This window comes from Pezoporus occidentalis, unplaced genomic scaffold (genome assembly GCF_034315485.1).
Source record: "Pezoporus occidentalis ecotype Australia unplaced genomic scaffold, CSIRO_AGI_Poc_V1 ctg148, whole genome shotgun sequence".
NCBI classification, from domain to species: domain Eukaryota; kingdom Metazoa; phylum Chordata; class Aves; order Psittaciformes; family Psittacidae; genus Pezoporus; species Pezoporus occidentalis.
The window spans coordinates 1319508-1344178 of NW_026913295.1; the positions used below are offsets into that span (position 1 = coordinate 1319508).

The window sequence follows — 24671 nt, forward strand, 5'->3', positions numbered from 1 at the left end:
AGCTCTGCTCTGGAGCCAGGCTGAGAGAGCTGGGCTGGGGCAGCCTGGAGAAGAGAAGGCTCCTGAAGGGGAGACCTGAGAGCAGCTCCAGTGCCTGAAGGGGCTGCAGGAAACCTGGAGAGGGGCTTGGGACAAGGGATGTAGGGACAGGACAAGGGGAATGGCTTTAACCTGCCCGAGGGGAGACTGAGCTGAGCTCTTAGGCAGAAGCTCTTCCCTGTGAGGGTGCTGAGGCGCTGGCACAGGGTGCCCAGAGAAGCTGTGGCTGCCCCATCCCTGGCAGTGTTCAAGGCCAGGTTGGACACAGGGGCTTGGAGCAAGCTGCTCTATGGAAGGTGTCCCTGCCCGTGGCAGGGGTTGGAGCTGGAGGAGCTTTAAGGTCCTTTCAAACACAAACCAGGCTGGGGTTCTATGAATCTATGAAAGGACTAGATGAGAAAGGAGGGTTGGACATCTTCTTATGGAAGTGGGATTAACCAGTCAGACAGGTTCCCTTGGGGTGGGGTGTATGCACTGAGAATGCTGCTCTTATTGAAGATAATAAGGATTCTTATAATAACGTTCCTGATTTAGACAAGACAAAAATCTTCTCAAGCTGCCCAAAGAAACTCCATCAGTAAATGATCAAATTCAAGTAGAAAAAGAAAAGCAAAGCCTAAGGCCTGATGAGCAATGCAAAGGCTCCATACACTGGGACCCAGCAACAGGATATAACCAGGCCAATCTGAATTAACAGCACCAGCCGGATGAGGCATGACTTTGTTGGCAGCATTACTTGTAGGGTTCTACAAAGGAAAAATGATGCCTCAACAAACTCAAGTAACATTGATACCTACTGCATTATTAAATAATGGCATGCATTTTCCTGCTGAACATTTCTTTAAGTTGTGTTAAACCAGGCTGCAGAGTCATGCATAAATCTTGTGTGCTCTAATTTATAATGGGCTTTTAGCTGCGTGGTTAGGAGTTTCAAATTACCTCCCTGCATCTTTACACGATGCTTTATGATGTGTCATCAGAATTTATTAGCTAAAAACATGTCATTCAATAATTTTCTATGTATTTATACACACTGCAAATGTTAACTAGGAAACATAAACCAAACCAAATACAGGAGACATAGATTAAAGGTGAAACCTCAGGAACTCCTGGATCTATTATGTATGTGGAAGGAATGAATCTTTCAAAGGGCACCCTCGCACAAAAGGGATTCTGTCCATTTTTCTGGTGGATATCACAACGTATGAGTTGTGGATATCAAGAAGAAAAGCTTCGTTGTGGATGAGGCTCCAAATATTGTATTCTTTTCTCAATTACTTTTTCCAGGTCACTTGTCAAGGTAAGAAATTCTCTGGAAGAAGTTCTAGCCTAGGATGCCATCTCATTTAACCCTCCCTCCCCTGAAACACCCTTCTCCTGTGGTAAAAACAAAAAGCCTTCCATGTATGAAAACATTACTACTGGAACTCTTGGATGAATACCCAAAAACCCTTGGGTGTTACTGGCCACACCGACTGGGACTACTCTGCCAAGGCAAGGGATTGTCTGCACTTTCAGTTTCACTGCAGCAGGTGCTGCTGAAGGGGCCTACAAGGATGCAGGGACTGTAGTGACAGGACAAGGGGTGATGGGTTCAAACTGAAACAGCAGAGATTTAGGTTAGATATAAAGGAGAAATTCTTTATTGTGAGGGTGCTGAGGCGCTGGCACAGGGTGCCCAGAGAAGCTGTGGCTGCCCCATCCCTGGCAGTGTTCAAAGCCAGGTTGGACACAGGGGCCTGGAGCAAGCTGCTCTAGTGGAAGGTGCCCCTGCCTGTTGCAGGGGTGTGGAACTAAATGATCTTAAGGTCCTTTCTACCCCAAACTATTCTATGGTTCTATATCCACACAGGCACTGTGACCCTGATGACATCACAGATACAGAACCAATGTAAGTATAAAGAAAAGACTAAGCAATGGAGCAAATGACTCCAAATGCTGTGCAAAATCTCAGTGCATAAATACATAAAATACATAGAAAAAAAGCACTTGGCTGGTTCTTTTCCCATATGATATCTTTCAAATCCATTGTGTGTTTTGTTCTTCCAGGCCAAGGCTCTGAGTACAGAGAAAAAGAACAAGTGGCTTGTAAGGTTCTGCTTTGCAAAGGCACTTCCTGGGTTTTCAGTAACAAAGACTGTTAATGCATCGCTGAGCAAGGCTGTGTCTTTCCAAAGAGTTCAACTACTGAGAAAGAATCCAAGCAAAAGGAAGAACAGCCTATTATGCCTTTTCTAACCTGACCCCAGCCTGACAAGTGGCATCAGGCTGACTGGCACATTCAGAGCTGAGTAGGGTCCCTCACCCAAACCCAGTACCCAACACAGCAGGACCTTTTCTTTTGACATTCAGACCACTCCTCACCGGGTCTTTGCAGGTGCTGCTGAAACTCTGCTCCCTCCACAGAGGGCAGCAAGGAACGTGCTCTGCTCAGCATTTGCCACAGGTTCTGACCAAACCTTTCCCAATGAGTACTAAAGAGGAGCACAACACAACTTACGTGCTGCAAGCTGGTGCTGGCCATCCCCTTAATCGAAAAGGAGGAAGTGTTCTTCCCTGTGAGGGTGCTGAGGCGCTGGCACAGGGTGCCCAGAGAAGCTGTGGCTGCCCCATCCCTGGCAGTGTTCAAGGCCAGGTTGGACACAGGGGCTTGGAGCAAGCTGCTCTAGTGGAAGGTGTCCCTGCCTGTGGTCTAGTGGAAGGTTCCTTGCAGCCCAAACCATTCTGGGTTTCTTCTATGAGTAATGTGTTAAGTAGGCATATAAAGAAATAAATAATGCAAAGCTTTCCCATAAAACCAAAGAAGCAGAACCGTTTAGGTTATGAGCTCAAATATCCCCAAGAGACCCCAGAGGATGACTGTGAACTTCAGCAAGATCAAGAAGCAGCAGCATTGCCTCCTGCAGCCGTGGGGTGGCCCACGGCTCACAGAGAAAGTACCTTCAGAGAGAACTGGTACATGGGATGGATGGCATGGAGGTCGTTCATGGTGAAGTAGAGCAGAGAGGCCCGTGCAGCAGCAGGCCTGTAGTGCTCTCTGGCCTCATTAATCTTAGCTTCTGTCACCTTAGACTCCTGGACCTGGAAGGAAAACACAGAACCAAGTTACTGTGAAACACCTTTGTGAGTTGAACCTGCAGCCCAGGGGAGGGCTGGCACCTGCCACAAAGACATCAGCCCTGGCAGTGGGTAACCCCCATGGCCAAGAACCACAGTGCAGCCAGGCTTGAGCCGCCTGCTCCCCATGTCCCCCTTCCTTGGTCGTGCTCTCCATTTAACTGCATTTACCACCCTGTGCCCAAGCCTGTTTTCCTGAGCCCCCTCCAGGCTTCTCCCTGGATCCCTGCTCTTTACAATTCTAACTGGAATTGTTTTTCTCCTCAATGAGTTTCTCCTGCTAATTGCCCCCTCCTGTGCAGGTCATTAATAACCCAGGGCTGAACAGTCCCCATGCTGTTCCCAAGGCAGCTTCCCCAGGCTGAGAACTGCTAATTCATATTGGCTCTTTGCTGCCTTTCCTCAGCAGCACTCAACACACCCCTACCTTGCTGGCGCAGGGTCTGCACAGCTGCTGTGCATACTGGCTGTGGTGAAAACCCTTTGGCCAGATAAATCACCTCATTATCATCTCAGTCCTGTTCATTTTCATTCCACTTCGGCAGCATAAAGCGACAGCCTCAAGCCTCTTGGGGACAATTTTAGGCTCTGGCTATGTACAGTCATAGTGTCTAGCCATACAGCCACATGCCGCCACGCCAGTGCTGATCCAGCAAACCACACAACAGGGATGCAGCAGAAAAGGGCTCAGCACATGTTGTACAAGTCAGCAGGGCATGACACAGCCCAAAATACATGCCATTGGGTGCTCCTTTGCCATGACCTGAGCTGGTGTGAGCACATCTGGCTGGAGCACATCAAACCTTGCCAATGAAGCACTTTAACCTAGGGTGTTCCACCAACACATCTTGGGATCTTTTGGCATACCCCCAGGGACAATGATGGACTGTGAGTCCCCAAAAGAGCAGCTTCAACGTCCACTGCAGAAACAAGCATCCACGTGGACCTGTCTACATCAGATAAGTTCCCCTTCTGACAGCACCCATGTCTCTCCACTGACTATAAAGGATGCCCAGAGTCTAGCTTAGACTTAGGCAACTAACTTTTAGATATCCCATCCCCCAAATGATTAATAAATCTACTAAAATAAAAGCCCAAGGTGGGGAAGACAGGTGCTTTCCATCAACAGAGCAGGGAGGACTTCCACAGGAAGGAAAATGTTGGCTGAACATTTTTCTTTGGGTGATAGAGTAAGAACAGAGTGAGGGTTGACTTGAGTAGCAGGCCTCTAGCAAACTCCAAATTCACCAACAGAGCTGTCAGCAACCAGCTTTACAACCACAACTGGCTTAGAAATTGGAGCACTTCCAGAGGGAGATGCCAAGCTTGAGAGGTCGAACTCCCCTTCATCCCCTTTGGGTGTTCAAGTAAACCCTCCTTAAGGAGCTGAATCCATCCTATGGACCATGAATAGCCAGCAGAAGTAATTCCAGGTTTTAATGTGGAGGATCACTTAGCCCCTCAGTCACTGGGGCTACACTGCTGGGAAGAGAAAGGCAGCTCCAGCCCAACCCCACCCCATGGGTAACTCATCCAGGTAATTTATCCCACCATGCAGGCTGTGAAGATGGGAGGACTGCAGAGGGAAGCTGTTGAGAACGGCCATGCAGGAGTCCTTTGGCTATCCTGGCATCACAAACACACTTCTCAAGTTCCCTCAATGGCACAGGGAACCACTGTGCATTTACCTAACCCCACCCAGCCAGCAAGGGGAAGGAGGTAGGTGGCAATGCTGACACTGCACAGCTAATCCAAATGGTGACTCACACTCCAAGGAAGCGTATGAAACACCCACGTTCTTGCAGATTCACCTGAGATCACAACTCCCTGCTCAGTACTAAACTCCAGCTTAACTGAGGAAGTGTGATGTATTCAGGCTTATGCTGGAATGGTTTAAAGCTGCCTTGGTACCGTGTGTCAATTTTATTGTCTTTACATCATTTTCTCTTGGTCTTAAATAGGCCATTTAACATACAAAAGCTCTCAAGAACTAAATGGCATGAAGCTGTCCAGAATGGAGAACACTTCAATTTACACCACTTTCTATTCTCTACTATGTTCTTGCCCTGCATACCTAAAGAAGAATGTTCTCTTCTCTGTTCCATCCAGAAATCCCCACAGATAACACCACACACATGCTTTTCTCTAGGCTATTGCTCTCTTTGTACCTTCTCTCCAATCTCCGCAGCGGTCTGTTTAGTGACCTCCAAGTTCTCCACCAACGCTGTGTCTTCCAGGAAGTTCCCAGATGCTGATGACAGCCGAGAGAGCAAGTTGTCCTCTAGTGTTTTCAAGGTGATTTTGAAGCCATTCTGTTGCTTTGTGAGAGATGACTGCAAGAAACACATTCAGGCAGTTTTAGACACAAAACACATGGTAAAGTAAGGATTAGCCACCTTCACATGGGAGCAGGCTTCTAATTGACAGCTATCATAGTTAATATTGCTTACTCCTGCTCTTTGCTCTGGGAATCAGTCCATATCCAGCAAGCTATAAAGTCAGAGAAACCTCAAACAGCAGAGAAACCACAGGGATAACTGAGCCCTTTCACTAGAAATGTATGAAAATGATGGAAGTAAATCAGGAAGAAATGACCTTCAATCCCCATCTCAGTCACATGTCCTGCATCTCCATCTTAGAAGTGTCTATTTATTGGGCTTAGGTCAGCCTAAATATCCCTTGATGCTTCTTACCCCTCCTGGTGAACCTCTGTACTTGCCACAACACACAGATACCAGTCACAGCAGCGATGAGGACCACATGGTTAAAAACCTGATGGCAAAACCAACAGCAAGGCCACTTGGATCCAGAGCTGAGCCCAATGCATCTCAGGCTCAGAACCGAGGACAAAGTCCCAGCCCCTCTTTGATTGCTGGACCCATGTGTATTCCAGCCTCCAGATCTCACTGGTGCAGGTGATCTCCTGGTGCCCTGTGCCTGCAGCGATACCAGTCATTAATGCTGTTCATGGTGAAAACAAAGACTCTCACCTAGCTCTTTCCTGAACTGATCCTCCACAGCAGGCTTTCTCCCATGAAATGTGATTGCTCTATTCTGTGTGTTAGCTTGCCAGAGAAATGGCATCTTTCCTGGCTGTCAGGTATATTCTGTTATTCCACTGTACAGTCCTCCTGTGAATGCCTATTTTTCTTGTTATCACAGAAAACATCCTGTGGAAAAGCTGTGCATCTGACTTGGATGCTGCCAAGGTAAAAGCCTGGTGGCTGTTCTATACATTAATGAAACCAATTGCTAACACCCTGGAAAGTACAACACTAGTGTGTGACAATTTTAAACCCTCAGGCTGCATTTAAGTGACAGAGTCTTACAAGGGCTGGTTTCAAGTACCTCCCACCTTCACCCAACTTCATTGATTGGCCTGAAATGTCTCAAATGCTGAAGTGAAGGAGGTGATTCCCCCCAGCACTATGCAGCACTGCACACAGTGTTGGGGTCCTCAACATCAGAAGGACATGGAGCTGCTGGAGCAAGTCCAGAGGAAGTCACAAGGATGCTCAGGGGCTGGAGCACCTAATGTATGGAGACAGGCTGAGAACATTGGGGCTTGTTCAGCCTGGAGAAGAGAAGCTGCGTGGAGACCTCAGAGCAGCTTCCAGTGTCTGAAGGGGGCTACAAGGATGCTGGAGAGGGACTCTTCATTAGGGACTGCAGTGACAGGACAAGGGGTGATGGGTTCAAACTGAAATAGGGGAAGTTCAGGTTGGAGAAAAGGCAGAAGCTCTTCCCTGTGAGGGTGCTGAGGCGCTGGCCCAGGGTGCCCAGAGAAGCTGTGGCTGCCCCATCCCTGGCAGTGTTCAAGGCCAGGTTGGACACAGGGGCTTGGAGCAAGCTGCTCTAGTGGAAGGTGGCCCTGCCCGTGGCAGGGGTTGGAGCTGGAAGAGCTTTAAGGTCCTTTGCAACCCAAACCATTCTATACGTCTATGATTCTATGACACAATCAAGAAATTCAAATCAATTGCAATGGAAAACATACCTACAACTTCCAGCTATCTACAGTGTCTAGAAGAGCCCCCGGAATGTGAAATGTGACCCTATGTCTCTTCCAACCCCACAACACTTAAAGGAGCCAGCAATATTTGTGCTGCTGCCAGAAGTTTCAAGCAGACAAACCAACTCTTTCCTTAATAAGTCATCTTTCAATATGTGGGCTGAAATTTCATCCACTCGCTGCACACACACTCATTCCATGTTAATGTCAACCCAAGTAGTGTGCACTGAAGCATGCCCTTTATTGGCATTTCAGCTATAAATGGCTGGCTTTAAAGGCATGTTCTAGAGGCATTACACACAGGAGCTTGCCCATGGAGGTAAATATTTTACCAGTCTTGAAACAGAAAACTAACTTGGCTAATTTTGTGTGTTCCCATCCTTCAAGCACATTACACGCCTTGAGAAACTGACATTTTGCAAGCTAGGATTCCAGACCATGGACTGCAAACCCTGAAGTTATTCACGAGGACGTGTGTGATTTTTGCTCCAATAGCTTGCAATCACCATGCAGAAAGAAGCCCTCTGACGTGCACACAGTGCTGGATTCCCCACAACAGCCCACATCCATGCCGCTGTTTCCAGCAGATCAGCTCTTACTTCTGCAGTGGAGCATGATCTGTTATTTCACAGTTGATCTATAACAGGGCTACTTCTGGGAAACAGGTTACTCTGGGACCCTTCAAAATGTCATTCCATTGGGAAAAACAGTTCACCAGAGCTACAGGCCAGAGGGAAGTGTTCATGGCCAACCCCCTCCCAGCTCAGCAATGCTTCCTCTCCTTGCTGCTTCTGCTGGGTTTCTTGTATTGTTTTAACATCACAAACCAGAGGGGGGAAAAGTAATCCCTGTTCTGCGAGTCCATTCCTGCAGAGCAATTTGTTTCCTGGAAAAGCAGCTCAACATTGGCCATGACAGCCTAAATGTGCAGGGACTTTCACATGCTTCACCTAACGAACCAGCGAGGCAGGACCCTAAGTCATGGCTTACTCACCATGACACAGCTGCCATAAGAGTCTTCCTAAGGCTGTTCTCAGCACAACAGACAATGAATGTGAAGCAAACACAACTTGAGACATTTCAGTCCAAACAGTGAAATCAGGGGAAGGTGGCAGATACTTGAAACCAGTCCTGGTAAGACTACATGGACCATGGGCAGCACCAGCAGCACATGGACCATGTCATCCTTGCAAAAGGGAGTTGCAGATGAGACTAGTTAAAGGCCAGAGGGTTTGTACTGACCTGAGAGGGGAGGTCTCAGGCATTGGCTTCGACTGCCTTGACCTAAACTGGTTTCAGCTTCCCCTAGCTGTGACTGCCTCACAGCCAGGTCACTGCTGGATTAGCCTGGCTTTAATTTCAAGTCAGAGCAAGCAGTTCTTCTGCACAGATTGATCTGTCTGTACAAGCAAAATATGGGAGAGGGCAAAAGTGGTCTCAGACTCTGAACACCCGTCGTAAGAGTGCAATCCTGTCAATCAGATAAAGACACCTTCAAAGGCAAGAAGGAACAGAAAGACCGAATAATGGGGAATCAATGAAGGAAAAGATTATGGAAACAGACTGTGTTGAGAAAGCATTTTAAACAATGTTAGTGTTATCATCATTGGATTAATAATAGCTGTTTGATGAATCTTGATTAGGTTATTAACAATAATTTCTGGGCTCCACACATTACGTGTGCTCCTTCTTTCCCTATGACAAGATTTTGAGCTCAGTAACTATTGTGCAGTACTGTAGGAGTCACCTCCACCTGCCCATGAGCCAGAGCCCTAAACCTTTCCCAGTCACCACACGTCCTTTTTGTCCCAGGGTAGAGAGGATGGATTAAAACACACCCAGGAAAGTGCCCTTTCATTCTGGGAATCCAATATCCAAATCTGTATCTTCAAGGATCTGAGACAACAGCCCAGTGGCTTTTTCACATCAGTAAATAGACGGGGGCAGAAGAAAGTACAGAGCCCCTGGCCAGCAGTCACCACAGGGGTCAGCCACTGCCAGCCCCCCTCCCTGTGTCTGAAGGGACAAATCCTTGCTTGTATCCCAAGGGAAGAGATTGTTTGGACACTGTTCCCCATCCAGCAGCACATCGGGAATACCAGGCTGGGTTTCTCCTCCTTGATACCTGCAGGGGCAGCAGGACTGCAGCAGAAGGAAAGCAGATGAGAGGGAGAGATAGTGGGCTCTGGTATTATCGTGCTTTGGTAACACAAAGGGCTTAAATATCCTTAAAGGAAGAGGAAATTACATCCCACACCACTCTGTATCTGCTTAGTGCTTTCTAAAGCAAGACCTCAGCCCCATATCCCTCATGCCAGTGGCATAGCTCATCTGGGAACACATTTCCCTGGCTCCTTCTTCCACAGCACACATGTCCTGAAGAACTGGGGATTTCAGGAGACGTGATCCCTAACTCCCATCACTGTGAGTGTTTTCTAATAGCTCTTCCCAAGCACAGGAGGGAATGCGAGTTACCACTTCCCAGAGCGTGGCTATGTTGTTGAGTGCACATGACAGTGAATTCATCTCTTATCCCGACAGCAGCCATTAACTGCAATGCTGCCGAGGTGAGCAGGAACGGTCCTTAACATCCCAGCACTTAATGCCACCACTGTGCTAATCGTGGCCATCCCCAGTTCCATTTGCAACCCAGTGGCCAGCCTGCACGAGGGGCGCCTGGCCAAGAGGCTGTGGGTCTCTCGCAGAGCCAGCCCAGACCCAGGGCTCACACATTAAACCAGCTCATGATGTATTTCTGATGCCCTCTTTTGGCTCATTAACACAGGAGCCTGGTTAAAACTAAATGCATCATTAAGGCTGCAGAGCTAAAATGCTTAAAAACCTCATTAAATGAAAAGATTATTACAGAACTGGCCTGGCCTGACTGAACATGTGCAGTAAATGTATTCCCAATCTCAGTAAACATTTAGTATGAGGCATATTAATTTAGTTGTGAAATGTGCCATTGGAACAAAGGATTTTCCTTGAAAAATCCTCTTGAAACCGAAGCCATACTTACTAAGGGAGGGAGGGAGAACATTTTGGCCTGTTATAAATAAGGGGGAGGAAGAATCAGAACAGAAACAATTCATTACCAGCTCCGCAGTACTTACAGTGGGAATCCTGTACCCTTAGTGCCTAAAATGAAGGGAGTCGAATCCTACCTACAAAATGAAATCTGTGAAGTCCAGAAAAACCTGATAAACTGAGAAACTCAGTTTCCATTTCTGGGAAGAGGAGGAAGAGAAAGAGATTTTTGCCCAACTTTTTGGAGGAAAACACTTGAAGTTGCAGTTTAAGTGTTCCCAAAATACCAAGGAAGCAAAAGAGTGAAGAAAAAGACTCTTCAGTGCTTGCCATTCAAGGGAAACCTCCTGATGTTACGGTGAGCAGAGCCACCTCTGCAGCCTTGCACATAAAATGCTATTTAATTACAGTAATAATGGTTATGAACTATTACTATTAATGCTGTTATCATGATTATTATTTATACTTGCTCCAAGTGGCAAATCCCAGCCACTGACCTTAAGCTCTTCCAAGTCAGGCCTCTCCATGTTGACCACCGCCGCGAGGAGCTGGTCCTCCAGCCCATCCCGTGTGACAGTGAAGTTGATGAGGGTGCACTGTGCCTGCAGCTCGGGCTGGAAATGGGGGTTTGCCAGCTTTGTGTGGAGGATGAGGCGGAAAGCAGGGTTCAAGTCACACTCCTTGTCCCCAATCTTAATGTACCTGCAATTAGAGCACAAGAAGGAGCACGTCTCTTCCAGGACATCTCACCCAAAGAGAAATAGTGGCACTGGTCCATGGCATCTACCAGCATGGGATTTTGCACTCTTCACACAAAAATCACTCTGAAAGCAGAAAGTGTTTAAACTCAGGCACACCTGAATCACTTCTGAGTTACAATAAAACCCCCAGAGTTGTCCCTGAATTCTGGACTGTGTTAGAGAAGGTTCAGTTTCCAGCAGTAAGATGGTCAGTGCATTCAGAGAGACTGCATTCTATTTAAACCTGGAGCTCCATGGAGGAAAAGCCTCTCAGCACTGAGATTTTAAGTAGCCACAGCTAAAACTGGCCAGTCTGCTGGCTCAGATCAGGCCAACTCTGTGGTCACACTGAGCTTGAGCAGTGAAGCCAGATGAGGTAGTGGCTGTTTGCAATTCATCACCCAGGAAAACCCAGCCTTCTCCTGCTCTGCATTGCTGACATCAGGCCTAGAACTTACGGAGGCCACAGGAATCAACATCCTCTGAACCCCAATTTAACAAAGCCCATGAGAACCATGGGAAAAGAGAAACTGGAAATGCTTTCAGGGATGCAGCTGGCCTATGATGGGAATTTGAATACACTTCCCAGTCAGCTCCCTTGGTGTCCTCTTGGCTACCTCTGCTTTTACAGCTGTGAAACTGAGGCAGAGAGAAATCACCCAGAAGTAATGCTGAGAGCCCTGACTTCAGAAAACCCTCTTGCTCTGGGTCTACCAGCATCTGTGGGGGGCGTTCTGTGATTCCCAGGCTCATGTCCTGGGAATTACAAACCCCAATGACTTCTTATTTCAGACTTATTTTCCATCTTCTTAAGAAAGATGCGATCTCACAGGGAGTTCTGAGGGCAGGGACACCCAGTCCCCAAAGGGGATGACGGAGCTTTTCCCTGCAGGGGGCTCAGGAGTCACACCAGCTCTGCTGCAGCCCCATCTCCACTTTCAAATGTTTCAATCCCCTTCACTAGGACCACCATCACCTCTGAAAGGAGCCCTCCTGCACCTCCCCACAATGAGCCCTGCTCCTCACGATGTTTTACCGTGCAGGCTTTCGCAGCTTGCCTTTCCCAGCAGTTCACATCACCCCAGCATATTTTAGGCCAGTGGGGAAATGCTCCTCAAAGAACTTAAGCAATATAAAAAGCAGAGCTTAGCAGCTTTTCATTCTTTACTGCAGCAGGCACAGAGCTCAGCCCATGCCAGGCTCCTGTGAGCAGCAGAGCTGTCCATGGCAGAGACTTCCAGCACCCCAAAGGATGCACATCCTTCTAAAGGCAGACTCCACTCTGTGAAAGCCAGCAAAACAACATCAAAACAGCCCCTGAATCACCTTCAGCGCTGAGCACACAGTTTAACTTGTTCCCATTATTGAAGCATACACTAGACACGTGCTTCCGTTACTTTACAGACAGAAAGAAGGGAAAACTGAAGTCCCTCTTGCTGCTCTCTGGGTTGGAGGGTGACCTGCATCTGCCATGAACATGACCTCATTACAAGCACTTATATATTCCCGATGCTTAACCCTGTCGCTGTATTCCTAAGTGAGGTGCAGTGGTTGCTAAAATCCAAGGTTACTTTCTCTCACAACAGCAACAGCTACTCTCGTAATAATTCAATGGCAGGAGAGCCAAATACAGCCCCCAAGGTCACTGTACAAAAGCAGAATTACAGGCCTCTCTTTTCCAGGAGGTTTGAATGACACTGTCCAACAAAACGGAACATGGAGGTTTATTTCCTATGGCTGAATTACCTGTGACTGCCTGATTTAAAACGCCCTCCCTTCTGAAGGCAGGGTGTTAGTGCTGCTGTGTATGAACACCCACAGTCTGAGGTCAGGAAGAGAAAGCACAACAGCATAAAGAGCCCATTCACACGCACCATTAAACCTCCCCGAAGCTCACCTTCCTTTCTTGATCGTTTCTCGCCCCAGTAATGGCCCCAAAACTGGATCCATGAATTCCTCCAGGTTTTCAATCAAAACCAGCTCTCCTGCAGCCAGGGCTTGTTCCAGCCTGTCCAGATACCTACGGGAAACAACACTGGTACCCACTGCAGCAAAGCAGGATGCGACGCTTTGCAGCAAGGAGGATGCCAGGGGGACAGAGGATGCTCCACACTGCAATGGCAGCTATGTGCATGTTCTGTCTTCCAACTGCTGGCACAAAGGTGAAGATGGTTTCAACATATGGAGCAAAAAGTGGCATGGCAGAGTCTTGGCTGTCCAAAGAGAATTAGGTCTCAGACCTCCAAAGGACAAGCAATAGGAACTGTTTCTTCTTTCCTGGGAAAAGATCCTGGCCCTCAGAAAACAAGGATAGGACAACTTGGAGCTGTTACTGACAAATACTCTGCTTCCCCTGAACCCACTGGTGCAGTTCATATTGCACAAAAACAAGGATGAAGAGCAAGTTTCAGCTCCATTTTGCCCAGGGTTTAGGGTCACGTTCAGTACAGCTTCGTTCCTCATGAGGGAATTGGACCCCTTTGCCCAGTGCCTAACTGGGAATTGGAGATGCCCTGCATTGGGATGCTTTGTACCAGGAAGAGCAGGGTCAGGTGCTTGTGCTCTCTCCTTCAGGGCTGCTCTGCACTTCACCCAACTCCCTTCCCTGAAAAAGGAGAGAAGGGCCCTGGGCAGGAGGTGAGGATGCTCCAGCTGCTGGTAACAGCATCACTGCTGCACTGAATGGGTCCAGCTAACTCTACTGGCTAAATTTAGGTTCCCCATCTAAGCTAGAGAGTTTGGGACCTCGAGAGGTGACAGAAAGATCAAAGACAAGAAGCTCAGAGTGACCTTTAAACCAGCCTTTAAAGGAATATGTTGACGTAATGCAAAGCCCATCCTCGATCAGCAGCACCTACTTTTTTGAGTCCAGAAAGACTTTATACACAGAAATAGAGAGAGTGACAGCAACTGACCCTAAAGCTCCTCAATGGCCCTTTCCTGAAGGAGAGAAAGGGGTGGGTTTAAACTTCATAAAGCATTTGAGAGCAAAGCAGCACCATGTGCCAGATGTTGAAACACTCCCTTATTTACTGTAATGGGGCAGTGAATGATGCTTTTAGCCAGTGGCCCTGAGACATCACAGCAACACACAGAACTCCTCCCTTAAGTACCTGCTGGCCTGGTGTGTGGCTGGGGAGGAGGGGAAAAAGAGATGCTGTGTTTGTCCACCAAGCTGTAATGGCAGCACATGGATATTACAGGGTCTATTCCTCCTGTTCCACTTGGAGGTTTGTATTAGGGTGCCTCCTCTGGGATCCTTACCTTGCTACATACTGCTTTGGATAACTGCAAGGCATGCTGACCAGGTTGGCCAGGAAACAAAAATGTGCTCTAATGAAAACTGAGCTGTATTTTCATCCCACACAAGATCAAATCTAGTAACTTCTTGTTCTTCTCTATGATGAAAGAAGAGGAGACAGCAGCAAAACAACCTGGGCAACCCCAAGACATCTCTAAACCTACATACAAGCACTAAGCTTGGGTCCCTCTCGCCTGTTGCCAATGCTTTGCTCTTTATTAAAAGAAATAATCTCAGAGCTCCTACTCAGGCAGAGATTTGGCTCTGGGTCTTTTCCATCCCAGCTGGGACTCCTCCATAGTGGGTAGAAATAGGGGCAAACTGAGACAGCAGAAGACCAGCCTGCTGATAAGAGCCAGGAGGGAAAAGCCTTCCCATAGAAGATTTAGCCACATCACTGTAAATGCTGCAATAAGAACCTCCTAGCTGGTGCCAGCATGGGAGCAGGGTTCACCCAGCTGCTCTTGAGGACATGGTGACCCTCATGGCAGCTTCTCTCTCCACGGCCTGGCCCAGTCTCTTCTTTTAAGTAGAAAGCCCTACTCACCCCCCTGGGTGAAACTGAGTCAGGACATGACACATAAGGGGGCCTACAAGGATGCTGGAGAGGGACCTTCATTAGGGACTGTAGTGATAGGACAAGGGGTGATGGGTTCAAACTGACACAGGGGAAGTTCAGGTTAGATCTAAGGCAGAAGCTCTTCCCTGTGAGGGTGCTGAGGCGCTGGCACAGGGTGCCCAGAGAAGCTGTGGCTGCCCCATCCCTGGCAGTGTTCAAGGCCAGGTTGGACACAGGGGCTTGGAGCAAGCTGCTCTAGTGGAAGGTGTCCCTGCCCGTGGCAGGGGCTGGAGCTGGAGGAGCTTTAAGGTCCCTTCCAACACAAACCAACCTCTGAGTCTATGAATCTATGAAAGAACTAGGTGAGAAAGGTCCTTTCCAACCCAAGCTATTCTATGATTCTAGAAGTTGAGCCCAATGGAGGATGCCACAGTCCTACGTGTAGCTCAGCTTCCAGCTGAGAATGGCTCGCTCCATTCTCAGCTTCAGAAGAGTTTCCATGGTAACTGAGCCAAGCACTAAACAGAACCTCTATTTAACAAGAAATCTCTATCATTTGGCTAATGAATAAGCAGTTAATGCACAAATACATGTGAGGGTTTTCCTCAGTGTAAGTGGTTGGGATGGTTGCAGTTAAATATACAGTGCTCATCAAGTAGGCAGCTAACCAGTAACAGGTACTATTATCTGATAAGGCTGATGTTTACCCCTTCTGCCCAATCCGGATCACTCGGAGGTCTTCTCCATACTTGGTTTTGATCCATTTGATACCCTGCAGCTGGGGGTCCACCATGAGGGGCCAGCGCTCACAGGTGCTCAGGATGGTGGCGTTCTCGGTGGACATCCGATCGGCCGGCAGGCCCTCGTTCTGCCAGGCTGCCACATCAGCATCATCGGCCAGCATGGTCAGAGGGTCGAGGGATGGAGTCACAGGGATTGGCACCTGCGAGGAAAGGAGAAATGCTTCCTTGTGTGTCAGCAACAAGTGGCCAGCGTGACCTGCAACAGAGCTGAGCAAGGACAGTATTCCCAGACATAAATCATGCTTATCAGCGGCCTCCCATTCTACAGGATAGTTTTGATGTAGTACTCAAGGTTTCCCAATTCTGTTGTGAATAAACCCAAACCCAAACCATGCAAGCAACCCAAAGACTTCTGCCTGCACAGCACTATGCACTCGAAGGACCGCAGCCCAGGCAGGTGGGCTCAAACCTGCTGGTACCAGCTCTCTGGGAAGAGAGCTCCTCATCATGAACATAATGAACACCCTCATAAGCCTGATGCAAAACAGCATCAGGAGGTCCAGAAACACTCCTCTGACATGGGAGGCCATTTGTAGGTGTGACAACCAGAACGTTCTCTGTGCCACTTATCTGAGCAGAATGGGCTTTTCCCCGAAATTTCTAAGCCCAGAGTCAGGTCATGGTTTTGCACCAATATTGCTTTTCTTCACTAAATTTTTCCTACGAACCCAAATTTTGGCTTGGTTTTAAGAACTACAAAAGGTAGCTCTTCCTCTCTCATCCGAAGGAACTTGCTGGTTTCCTCACCAATTTGATCTGGGCATCGCTGCCCCATTGTAAGCTTATTTACAGCCTCCTTGGCATTGCACCAGGATTTATAACAGTGACTGTACTGATGTGCAAAAGCTCAATCCTGCAGGAGTCCCAGCACTTGTCTTTACAATACATGGAGGACCATTAAAGATCAGTGAAATATTAAACAAGTTTGAAGCATGAGAGTCTCCATTTGGTCCTAAGGCATGGGTAAAACCAGCTGAGAGGCATGGCCAGCATGAACAGAGCTCGTGTCCAGCATGAACAGAGCTCGTGTCCCGCATGAACAGAGCTCGTGTCCAGCATGAACAGAGCATGTGTCCAGCATGAACAGAGCTTGTGTCCCGCATGAACAGAGCTTGTGTCCTGCATGAACAGAGCTCGTGTCCCGCATGAACAGAGCATGTGTCCAGCATGAACAGAGCTCGTGTCCAGCATGAACAGAGCTCGTGTCCAGCATGAACAGAGCTCGTGTCCCGCATGAACAGAGCTCGTGTCCCGCATGAACAGAGCTCGTGTCCAGCATGAACAGAGCTCGTGTCCAGCATGAACAGAGCTCGTGTCCAGCATGAACAGAGCTCGTGTCCAGCATGAACAGAGCTCGTGTCCAGCATGAACAGAGCTCGTGTCCAGCATGAACAGAGCTCGTGTCCAGCATGAACAGAGCTCGTGTCCAGCATGAACAGAGCTCGTGTCCAGCATGAACAGAGCTCGTGTCCCGCATGAACAGAGCTCGTGTCCAGCATGAACAGAGCTCGTGTCCCGCATGAACAGAGCTCGTGTCCAGCATGAACAGAGCTCGTGTCCCGCATGAACAGAGCTCGTGTCCCGCATGAACAGAGCTCGTGTCCAGCATGAAGACCCTTCCAGAGGCTTTCCAAGCCTACTGGAGACCTGGTGGTGAGCTCAGCCTGCTCCATGCAATTCCTTCTCCACACTACCCCCATGCTCGGGTTGCTGCATTGGAGATTTTCCTCTGCATAGAGGGACTGGGTCACTCACATGGAGCAAGGACCCCACATCTTCCCCAGAGAGGAGTAAATCAAGTGTGGCTACATCCTGCTCCTCAATCCAACTTAGTGGGGGAAAGGGATGCCCCTCGTTTGGGGACCCACTCACTTGGGGGATCCCCTGTGGACATCAAAATTTATGTTAATTCTGGTAAGAACAGGTTTTCAGAGGAATCAGGTCTTGTCTTACTTCCAGCTGCTGCAAATACGGCCTCCAGATCCCATCCAGGAGGTCCTGTCGGTATTTCTTGGTGAAGTAGCCCAGGTAGGAGACAAAGGCTGTGATCAGCAAGACGTCTCCACACAACGTGCTGTGCTGCTGTTTGAAGTCCTTCACGGCTTCAGCCCATCTCACGTCCTCAGAGGCAAGTCCCCCAACCTACAATTTCCCAAGTCAAACTGATCATTACAGTGGGTCTGTAAGAAACACCTCGGGATCTGGCCAAGTCCAGACCTTGTTCCTGTTGTCAATTGTCATTTGCTAAAGTTTAAAACAGGGATGGGAAACATTCCATGCTAACCCCCCCTTCCTCACCCCCTCCCATTCAGTGAAAGACTGCAGTCAAATCTCAGCTCTCTGCTCCAGGACTCCTCTAAAACCATCAAGGGAGGATCCATCGCTTCCGCAGCGGGGATTCACATAAAGATGAGGATTGCTGAGGCGGCCCCAGTTCCCAGCTTCACAGCCCATTACACCCTCTACACGGTGCACTCCTCTCCAGCAGCCACAACCTTCAGCTATTGCACGCAATTTATTACTCCCCCAGGCAGATGGGATCTTGATCACAATCCCCTTGGGTCTACACTGGGCTGTTCCTTGAGGCTCTGACCAGAAAACATTTCCTCAAAGACATTTTTCATGAGCATCCAGTGCACAAACAGTCCGAGTGAGGGCTGCTCAGCTTTGGGGAGGGTACAGCACCTCCTGGTAAAGTAAGAGATCTCTGCATGCACAGACACTCAATTAAGGAGCAAGCTTTAGGTTGATTAACCGAGAACCACAGCTTGGAAACCTGACTGGAATGCATCCTTCAGGTTTATTAAAACTTCCTTTACATCCTGTTCTGCAAACCTCCTTAGATAGGGGTGGCTCATACTATACTGTTTCCTTCCAGGTCGCTGTTAGATGCTAAACAGGACCATCTCTAACATAAACCTCTGCGATGAGCCTCGTGAATACCTCAAATAACTAGTTCCCCTGAAGTGGGTTATTTTGCCATGTTAAGCTGATATGCAGAACACGGGTCCCAAGGATGGGAAGGGACCACCTTCAGATCCATCCTGAATCCCACCATCACATGTTCAAAGTTGACCAAGCCCTGTTTCTAGCAGAATCTTGCTGCAGAGGGTTAGCAGACACCCTCTGGCTTCCTACACGAATTTACTCCTGGCCAGTTTACACCATTGGTTCTCCTGCAAAGACTCCTCCAGCTCCAAGAGAATCACAGAAACAGCCAGGCTGGAAAAGCCCTTTAAGCTCATCCAGTCCAACCCTTACCCCAGCGCTGCCAAGGCCACCCCTAACCCATGGCACTGAGGCCTCGTCCCCACGCTGTGTGAACACTTGCAGGGACGGTGACTGCAGCCCTGCCCTGGGCAGCCTGTTCCAATGCCTGAGCACCCTCTGGGGCAGGAATTGTTCCTCAGCTCCATCTAAACCTGCCCCGGTGCAGCTGGAGGCCGTTTCCTCTTGTCCCATCCCTTGTTCCTTGGGAAAAGCTCGCCTCTCACCCTCTTGGGTACCTCCAGGTTTTATAAGCAGCCATCATTTTCCAGGCAATGTGCTCTGCTTGGCTAAGCAAAAGAAGTTAATTTTCTTCCCTTCTGAAATCCATAATCACAGGAACAGCTCTACCAGGCCAGATCTAAGCTCCACCTCCTTTGGCATCTTGTCTCCTGACAGCAGCCCTCAGCAGCCGACTTGGGAAGACCATACAAATGAGCGTGTGGTAATGCTAGTTCATGACAATCTCCCACCTCCCCATAATTAGAGGTTAAGGACCTTCAGAAACAGAGTTTACATCTGTGTGCTTAACAGCTACTGCTGATTTTTTCCTTCATGATTGAGTCTCAGCTGCCACGGATACAAACCAACCTTTCGGCATCTCCAGCATCCTGTGGTCAGGAGATAGGCAGATTAGCAATGCTCTCTGTTAAAAAGGTACATCCTTTGATGAGCAGCCGGAACTTTTCAATTGCTAAAACCCATTCACACAGTGGAAAAACAGTGAAGAACCATCTTCACGTCACCTGCTCTGTACCACTTATGATTTCAAGCCCTTGATACCCCCTCTGCCATCTCCTTTTGAGGCTGAAGAGCTTTACCCTATTCAACAATTCCTCACAAGGAAGCAGCCTTTTGATTGTCCTTGCAATCCATTTCCTTGCAATTCTTTACTGAATGATGCAATCTTTATTACCTGGTTTCTTTTCATTGTTACCTTCCCTGCACCATTTCCCATTCTACCACATCCTTTGAGGTACAGGGAAGCAGGCAGAAGTACAGCAAGATTTATTTAGAATGTATTTGTATTGTGAGGTTGTGATTCTCCTCTGTTTTGTTCTCTCTTCTTTTCCTAAATGCCCTAACGTTCCATTTTGGCCTGGGTTTGGAATTTCTTGCCTCTGGGAGCACAGAGCTCATATTCACAGAACTCTTAAGTGCATCATTTCATTCCTGAATGATAATTCAGCATCACCTTGCAGGGCATGAAAAGTGAAACCTGATTTTTCCAATAGACATTACTTCACATTTATCTGCCCAGCATTTCACACCTCCACCACTCTGTATCATTTTTACAATGCTTTATAGACAGCCTCCATCATTGGTATTACTGAGGAGCTGTGTGACCTGTTTACACACCAGCTCATCCAGCTTGCTGTGATTCTTCTGATGAACAAAGGACTAACAGACACCTCTTAAAATACCTCTGGTGGCCTTTCTGCCTTGTCAAATCTGCCCCTTTGATCCAGTGAACCAGGCTTCTCACAGCCTGCTTCCTTCCAAGAGCAGAGAGGCTGCGGGGTCTTCTTTGCCATATTCAACCTCAGAGCTCTCCCTCAGTTACAGCCTGAACAGATTCAAGCGGTCCTCACTGGTTGCTACCAATGTGCTCCTGGTTTAGAGACAACCAATCTGTTATAAATCCATAGGTACATGTCTGCATCTTGTATTACCAAATTTCATTCTATTCCTGTGTTTCCCTTACCCAAACCATCCAGTTACTTCAACTACAGTCATGCTTCCCCTTTATCTGCAGGAATTCTTAGTTTTATGTTTTCATTCTTATAGTTCTGTCTTATCATGGATTCTTTAAAGTGGAGCATATAAAGGCTGGAAAGTATCAGGGATCAGGCAGCATGGGATATACCTGCCCTGCTCCTCCTCTGTCCTGGGCATTTGCTGGAGCCCAGCTGAAGCTGGGCAGACCCTGGTCTGAGGCCCCATATCTGTTCTTCACATGATCCTACTTGTTGAAAAAGCAAAGCACTACTTTCAAGTGAGCAGTTACTCTTAAGGATTATACCTAAACTATCATTCATCTCAGCTCCAGGAACAGAGCGCACAGAGGTCCACTTCCTCCGGCTTCCCACCTCAGATCCTATAGAAGTCATTGGAATCCTTTTTATTTAGGAAGTGGCAAATTAAAGGCCATCTCATTTTATTATCTTTAGCTCTTTGATAATGGGGGATAGTGAACAATCATTCCCTATCCACCTTCTGCAAACCAGTCCTGATTGTATAGGCTTCTGTCCCATCTCTTCTCCAAAATGAAGAGTTCTAATTCATTTCCCCTCTTCACATAGGAAAGTGATTATAAACTTTGTGGTAGGTTTTCTATGTCGCCTACAGCCTTCTGACTTGGGCTAAGATGACTGGGTTCAGCATGAAAGCTGCTGATAGATGAGCACGATAGAGCCGAATCAATGATCATTTAACTTCTGCTTCCCGATTTTTTCCTACCAATTGCTAATACTCAGTTTGCCTTCCTTCCTCCAGTGCTATGCTGCTGTTTCTCTGCAATGACTCCACGAATTCTTCTGGGAGTGACAATAGTGCAATTAGAACCCATCAATGGAAATGCATGATTACAGCTCACTTGCCCTGCACGCATTACTTTGCGTCTCTCATCATGGTATTTCATCTGCTGCATTAGCACATATCCACTCACTAATACCACCCAGCAGCCATCCTCTGGTGCACAAACCCCTTGGTATTCCCTGGTTCCTGTCCCTTGGGTCCTAGAGCATCTTCCTTAAGTCATGTAAGTTCATGAGATGCCAAACTAAGAGGAGGGCACTCTAAGGTTCAACTTGTCTTCATCCCCTTGATTCATTTTTTAATCCAAAGCAACACTACCTGTGTTCAGTTAGGTGTGGCCTTCATACAGCCTCAAATGTCTTTATTTCCAAGACTGAGAATTATTTTTGCCCACAGTCACATAGGTGACTTCTTGGATGTCTTGGATGTCCATTCTAAGTGAATAGATTCTCCGTTAACCCACAATACAAATGCTGCAGCTCATATCCCAGCCACAGGCAGAGACAGCTGATTTTCCAGGGACCAAGTGCTTCTCCTCCTCTCCCAACAAGCTCCCACCAGCAGAAGTAACCCTGGCCTTACCCAGACTTTTAAATCATCCCTGATCCTAATAATTTCCACATGATTCACAGTAAACAGAGACCCCTGGCAATTGTGCCTTGCTGTGTGCTGAGAATCCAGAGTTACTTTTCTCTCTTTGCTGGGAAGAGCCATGTTCTCCCCCATTAAAGCTTCAAACAGGAGCCCAGGGAGTATTCATTCAGAGGTTTCAGCTCCAGGCAAGAGTCTGAGCCAACAGCCCATGCTCATCTCCCATATGAAATGAGACACAAGAGTTTCTGGGTTTAGTCTGGATGACTTTGCTCAGCAGGGGCTAATGCTGCCTGCAGGTCCTGAGGCTTGATGCGGTTGTGTCTGTGCAATGGGTTTCTAGTTGTGTTGCAAAAAGTTCCATGCAAGAGGGAAGTTAAAGCCCCCACTGTGGCAGCAAGAGGTGAAAATCCCCTCCAGAAAAGTAGCCACAGCTCCGAGCCTCAGGCTGGAAGCTGGAGGTGAAGTTCCTCCATCTACACTCCAGTCCCAAGACAAGAGTGATGGAGGTCTCTATGGGAAGCATTGGTTGGGGTGCTCATGCACTACTAAATGGGGCTGCTACGTCTTTGCATCTTCTCCAGTGTTTTTCTGGAACAGCTGGGTAGGGTTAAGGGGGCTGGGACTGAGGGAGCAGCAGAAAGTGAGGTTTTGAGCCTTATCTATCTGCAGCATTACAAGAGCTCTAAGCAGCACACAGATCTCGTTCCAAATCCTTGCATTCAGAGATGTGGCAGCAGCAGACACTGAACAGGGCAGATGACACCTGGCTTTCTACCCTTGTTTGCTATCACACTCCTTTTTTAGGCTGTACATTGTTCAGACCAACAGGAGACTCAGTAGCGCTTTGTGTGGTTGTGTGTTTGTTCGTATCCTCATCTCTCAGCAAGCCACAGATAAAACCAGAACACAAACAATCCCACACCAGCCTTCTCTGCCTTATAAAAGCTCAGGGTTGACGCTGGCATCCCAGAGCTCTCAGCCTCTTATCTGTTATCAGTGTTTATGACTATCAGGCTGAACGCGTTACCCAGCAGATGATGTTTACCAGCTAGAGATCAGTAAAAACCACACCGCTTTCTTCTAGCTGAGCCCAGGGCATTGCCCAGCACACATCTTCCTCAGCACTGCAAAGACTATGCCAGCTGTATGACACTTCATTTAGTGTGATCCTAGTTGCAGGAAGACTTGTTTCCACCTGCTTTATCTCTAATGATGAAAGCAATGGGTGTTCTAGATGACCTTAAGGTCCCTTCCAACCCTAACTATTGTATGATTCTGTGTTTCAGCCTGGGGAAGAGTGCATCCTGGCAGCATCTGGGCACAGAAGACAACAACACTGGCAAACTATGGAGAGAACAATGCTCACCCTGTCTCATCTGTGTGCACAGGCAGATGCTACGTGGGGAAGCTCTCCACACTTTCAAACACAGAGCAAAACTGCCTCCCAGCATCCTTGGACATCATCTTTGGGAGCACAGGAGGACATGACTGATCATGGTCCCCCACTATAGTAATGCCCCATACTTGAGCAGATGTCCAAATTCCATCAAATGAAAATGCTTATAAACCTCAACAAGCTGCTGCTGAAGAATAGCAATGTAATCAAAGCAGAAAGCCCAGTGATGTCCTTCATCTGCCCCAAAACATCAAACCACCTCTTCCACAGAGTTCCCTTGATGCCCAGATCAGGCTGCACCTTAACGCATCCTCCGGTTTCCTTTTACTGTTTTCAATTTGCTTCGATGAGAGACTTGAAACCCGCTCACTAAACATCCTAACTTAAGTATCTATAAAAGACAGCAATAACTCTGGCAGCAGTCACCATCACCCACTGATGTCCGGGCAGAGCCATGCAGGGTTTCTCCCATTCATGCAACACCAAAGCCATTTGAGCACAACCACTTCCTAAAGGCTTTCATGGTTTCAAGAGTTCAAAGGTTGCTGCTGTTGTTCTCCTGAAGCCAGGAAAGGGAAAGGTTTCTTTCCAAAACCGGTTACCTTGTGCATCCAAGGCACTTCAGGAGGAAAGGAACTGCGAGGCTTTGAAGCCAAGGCAGCTGAACTGCTACACAGAATAAATCAAGACTGTGCCTAAACAAGTGGAAAACACACTGAGGTATTTTACAGTTGAGGATATAGTTCAGCACCAGCAAAGCACATGAGTAAGTACAGCAGGGGATGACCCTGACCGTGGCCCAGTTAATGAGGGAGATAAAGAACATGATTAAAAGCAAACATATCCTTGTTGATTGACTGAGATGATGCAGCCTGGGACACACATTCAGTGCTATCAGAACACAGACTAACCCACACACCATCCCAACCTGAAGTGCAACCAAAGGAAGCTTTTCCAAACTTCATTCCTGTGGTTTAGCTCGATTTCAGAATCCAAAATCTTTCTTTTACAGGAAATTACATTGAAAACATCATGTACGAACGGACATCACAAGTGACTCTCGATAAAATACCTGCTTGTTTTCCTTTACAAGGACAATTTTGTTAACAGAGATAAGCCCCCCCCCAGAAAAAAAAAAAAACCAAACAAAAACCCAAACTCCACAATTTATCATAGACTCACAGACTGGTTTGGGTTGAAGGGACCTTAAAGCTCCCCCAGTTCCAACCCCTGCCACGGGCAGGGACACCTTCCACTAGAGCACCTTGCTCCAAGCCCCTG

General features: G+C 47.8%; 2 protein-coding genes across 2 annotated transcripts in view; one reads left to right on the plus strand and one right to left on the minus strand.

The window, feature by feature from the left end:
- Positions 1-24671, plus strand: part of SHISA6 (shisa family member 6) — a 542762-nt gene that overhangs the window by 305458 nt on the left and 212633 nt on the right. The window lies entirely within an intron of this gene.
- DNAH9 (dynein axonemal heavy chain 9) overlaps positions 1-24671 on the minus strand; it is a 165746-nt gene that overhangs the window by 55026 nt on the left and 86049 nt on the right. The window contains exons 50-55 of the mRNA XM_062610562.1: positions 17549-17737; positions 15500-15735; positions 12830-12952; positions 10690-10894; positions 5325-5489; positions 2980-3120 (exon numbers count right to left, since the gene is read on the minus strand). Of these exons, the coding sequence (XP_062466546.1) occupies positions 2980-3120; positions 5325-5489; positions 10690-10894; positions 12830-12952; positions 15500-15735; positions 17549-17737 (1059 nt within the window). The remainder of the gene's footprint in view (positions 1-2979; positions 3121-5324; positions 5490-10689; positions 10895-12829; positions 12953-15499; positions 15736-17548; positions 17738-24671) is intronic.